The sequence below is a fragment of the Cryptotermes secundus genome, unplaced genomic scaffold (genome assembly GCF_002891405.2).
Source record: "Cryptotermes secundus unplaced genomic scaffold, Csec_1.0 scaffold602, whole genome shotgun sequence".
Taxonomy (NCBI): domain Eukaryota; kingdom Metazoa; phylum Arthropoda; class Insecta; order Blattodea; family Kalotermitidae; genus Cryptotermes; species Cryptotermes secundus.
The window spans coordinates 574,664-579,064 of record NW_019739219.1 but is presented as its reverse complement, the minus strand read 5'-3'; the positions used below and the strand labels follow the sequence as shown (position 1 = coordinate 579,064).

At 41.7% G+C, this 4,401-nt stretch overlaps 1 protein-coding gene across 6 annotated transcripts in view; it reads left to right on the top strand.

Annotated features, from left to right (window-relative positions):
• The window catches only part of LOC111871736 (zinc finger protein 239), a 16,403-nt gene extending 13,070 nt beyond the window's left edge, over positions 1 to 3,333 (top strand). For all 6 annotated transcript variants that reach the window (XM_023865031.2, XM_023865032.2, XM_023865033.2 and 3 more), the window contains exons 5-6: positions 1,178 to 1,551; positions 2,972 to 3,333. In XM_023865031.2, the coding sequence (XP_023720799.1) occupies positions 1,178 to 1,551; positions 2,972 to 3,224 (627 nt within the window). In that variant the 3' untranslated portion in view covers positions 3,225 to 3,333. The remainder of the gene's footprint in view (positions 1 to 1,177; positions 1,552 to 2,971) is intronic.
• The last annotated feature ends 1,068 nt before the right edge of the window (positions 3,334 to 4,401 follow it).

The following is a 4,401-nucleotide window of genomic DNA, read 5'->3' as shown; positions in this document are numbered from 1 at the left end:
CCCGCCTCTGTCCCCACTGTAACTCCGCATGTAGGGGCCGTGGAGGTATCCTTCCTCACCTCCACTAGTTATGTCGTAAACTGGTACTCCTGGTAACGTCGCGCCGTCGGGGGTGTGCAGGTACCCCTCCTTGCCTCCACTGGTTATGCTGTAAGGCGTTAACGCAACCATCCTAGCTTACCCTTAGCTAGGATTCTCCTATATCGGCGTTTCCTTCTGTCATACAAGCTGCCACCATCTATTTTCTGTTCTTTCAATTGTTGGTACTACTCCCTGGCATATAGTCTTAGCTCTTCCTTGACCACTCCGCATATGGTTTACAGGTAGCCACGTAATCCCTTAATTTGATCCTCAACAATATGATTTATGAAAGTTTTTCAGTAAAAATATTAAGTTATGAAGATGTAGTTACATAAGAATTTTTGATCCCGGGTCTGGTCAAGTGGGATTTGTGGTGGACAAAGTGGCGCTGGGGCAGGGTTTCTCTGAGTACTTCGGTTTCCCCTGCCAATCTTCATTCCACCAATTGCTCCACAGTCACCCTCACCTATCATCTAGGGCTGGTACAATAGGCCAGAAGTGGCCGCAGTACAAGGGACTTGGTCCCACCCCACTAACAATAAAAAAAAATGAAAAAATACATAAGAATTCGAACATCAAGGTACATCGAGACAGAAAAGAGAACATTTAATTTTTGTCACTCCCTGTATTGGTGTCCATGTGAATAACACTTAAAAACTTCAGTTGACAAAGAAAGAATTTTGTGATTTTAAATTAGCTGTAGCTTAGTTGGTACAGTAACTAGGCTGTGGACTGGACGCTGAGGAATGGAGTTGGATTCCAGACGGGCCAGAGATTCTCTTTTCTCCATAATACCTAGCCTGGCTCAGGAGTCCGGCCTTCTATGCAGAGGGGGGCTGGCAATATATCTGTATGTCTGTCCCCATTAACAATTTTGGAGCCAATTGGTGTTATTTAACTAGTACACATTTACAGTTTTAAATATTGTATTTTAACCTTTTCATATATATGTTTAAGTGCTTACCCATTATTGGTATCATAATCTACCATTTGAACATATATGGTACATCAGATTTGATTGAATGGTGGATACCTGTATGTTAATGCCATTGTATTTGCTGTCTTAGTCTAGTTTAATTTATGTATTGTGTTTGAGGTTCATATGCGTACCCACAGAGGGGAGAGGCCTTACACCTGTGACGCCTGTTCACGGAGTTTCACAACGAGGTCAGCACTGGTGACACATTACCGCACTCACTCGGGTGAGAGGCCATACCAGTGTCCTGAGTGTGGTAAAGCTTTTACAACAAGCAGCTACCTTCTTGTGCATCGTCGCAGTCATTCTGATGAGAAACCTTTTCAGTGTGAACTTTGTGAGAAGTACTTTAAGACTCGCCAATTAGTGAAGAAGCATCAGGTGTCTCATACTGATCGAAAGTTTGAATGCGGTGACTGCAAAAAGACTTTCAAACAGAAGAAGTCATATAAACTCCATTCCAAGATAGGTTGCCGTGTTGATAAGGAGTTCAGGTGAGTTCATGAGTTTATTATATGAGTCTCCACAACAGTGAAATATTTGTTCAGCACTTTATTCACTCAGATACTTTAACTTTTTGCAAAACAATACATTTTACAGTTTTTCTTAAATATTCTGTGCCTTGGATACTTTTTATATGTTTGCATACAGTGAATGAAAAGGTAATGTCTTTCTGCTCGTTTCATCCTCAGAATTACTGTAGTAGATTTTGATGAAATGTTGTATTGATGATTTCCATTGAAATTTGCCGACAAAATTATTTCATGTTAAAAATCCAGTCACATAATTTGATCCAAGATAATGTCACGATCACCAGTATGTCACAATGGTGGTTTTTGTTTCATCCTTATTTTTACGCGAATTAAAATATATGTTGGAGCCAGATAACCCAGTGAGTATACCAATGGGCTATGCGCTGGACAGCTGGGGTTTGATTCACAGCAGGGGAAAGACATTTTTCTCTACCCCACAACATCCAGATTGTCTCTGAGGCCCACCCATCCTCCTATCCAGTGGGTACTGGGGTCAAAGCAGCAAGGGGATGAAGCTGACCACTCACCTCAATCCAGTGCCAGGGTCAAGAATGGTGGAGCTATACATCCACTGCCCCATAACGCCTTCATGGCGTAGTGCTTAATTAGTTAAGCACGGACAATTTTACCTTCTCTTACCTCATTCATTTGTTACATTTCAAAATCAGAGACTCATATAGATGTAATACGAGTTGGAATGAGCACAAAATATAGGAATTATTTTCATTTTGTAGGTGGAGTAAGGTTGATTTTGAGCAGATGCAAGGGATTTTTTTCTTGACAGCATCCAATTAACTGTGGGGCCAACCCGGCCTCCTATATAATGGGTACTGGGGACTTTTTCTTATGGGGTAAAGCAGCATGGGCTATGAAGCTGATCACTCACATCCATCTAGTGCCAACTGGTGGAACTATACCTCCACTCTCTTGTACATCTTCGTGACATGGTGCTTAATAATGCACAGGGGAAAATTTCACTTTTATATTTTTACTCTGTAGGCACAGTAAATTTAAGTCTAGCAATGAGAGGATAGACAAAGCTGATAGATTGTACTGTTATGTGATTTAATATCCATAGGCAATGTTATATTGAATTCTTTTACTGACTGTGTAGCTGCCAGAAAAACTGTGTAAGATTTGAGGCTTTCACGACGGTGACTATGAAGAAAGCAGTCTTCTGGGATTTGGCACCGTGTATATGTGGTGTTAACCGACGTTTCGGAGGAACGTATCGCCCCCATCTTCAGGGTNGAAACGTCGGTTAACACCACATATACACGGTGCCAAATCCCAGAAGACTGCTTTCTGCCAGAAAAACTGTTTGCCATTTTATGCAGTTCAGTTTCCATTCATAAATATTATCTGTTTATTTTCTTTGCAGATGCAGCTACTGTGGGAAGCGGTCTGCTGACAGGAGTGGCTTGACCAGACATCTGCGACTGCACACAGGGGAGAAACCTTATGCATGTGATGTGTGTGGTGCACGCTATTCTGATTCAACTGCCCTAAAAAGCCATAAAAGGAATCATACATCAGAGAAACCTTATCATTGCGATGAATGTAATCTATTCTTCAAGTCTCCTAATAACCTGAGTAGACATAGGAAGAACATACACTCGAAGAAACCAGAATAAAGTGATGTGACAGTAATGCATATAAAGATAAATTTCTTACAGATATTTCACTGATGTTAATTCTCTTCTCGGGTTGCTACACCATGTTGTCATGGGCTGTTGCCAATGTTTCATAGGTACATGCTGCCTCGCTCCTCAGGGTTGAAGTATGTAGGTTGGTGAGTTGCTGTATGTGTGTTTATATATATAATTCTGTTTTGAAAGGAAAGGGGGCATGGTGTGCAGAAACCTACCGTCTCCTCACTGTGATTTCCCCACCATTCGCCCACAGTATGAGTTAAGTAGCAGTTTCTCTGGCGAGCACTTGGTTGTCAGCTCAAGAACATCAGTTGTTGAAGGTTTGATTGATGTGTCATTTTCTTGGCCTTTAAAAGGGCTGGCTGTACAGAAGTTCGTGGACCTTTATTCCTGCTGACATACGAGGTGTGTTCAAAAAATGACGGGAATTTCCGTATTTTGGAAAAAATATTTATTCATTCGTCTACATTAATGTTGTCGCCTTCAAAATAGTCCCCATTCGATATTATGCACTTACGCCAGCGCTTCTTCCAATCATCGAAACACTTCTCAAACTCGATTTTTGGGATAGCCTTTAGCTCTTTCAGCGATGCGCTTTTAATGTCATCTATGCTTGTAAAACGACGGCCCTTTAAGGTTCTCTTTATTTTTGGAAATAGGAAAAAGTCACACGGAGCCATGTCTGGCGAATATGGAGGCTGGGGCATCGTTACAGTATTGTTTTTGGCCAAGAATTCACGAACAAGCAACGAAGTGTGAGCAGGTGCATTATCGTGGTGCAAAAGCCATGAATTGTTTTTCCACAAATCCGGGCGTTTTTTTCGGATTGCCTCACGCAAACGGCGTTGAACTTTCAGGTAGTACTCCTTATTGACCGTTTGACCTTGAGGCAAGAATTCATGATGCACTATGCCATTAAAATTGAAGAACACAGTAAGCATAACCTTCACGTTCGAACGCACTTGTCGAGCCTTTTTCGGTCTTGGCGATCCAGGATGCTTCCACTGAGACGATTGAGCCTTAGTTTCAACGTCATATCCGTAAACCCATGTTTCGTCACCTGTTATAACACGTTTCAGTAATTCTGCATCATCGTTGACTTCCTTTAGTGATTCCTGAGCAACTTCCATTCGCCGCTGTTTTTGTTCAAAATTCAGCA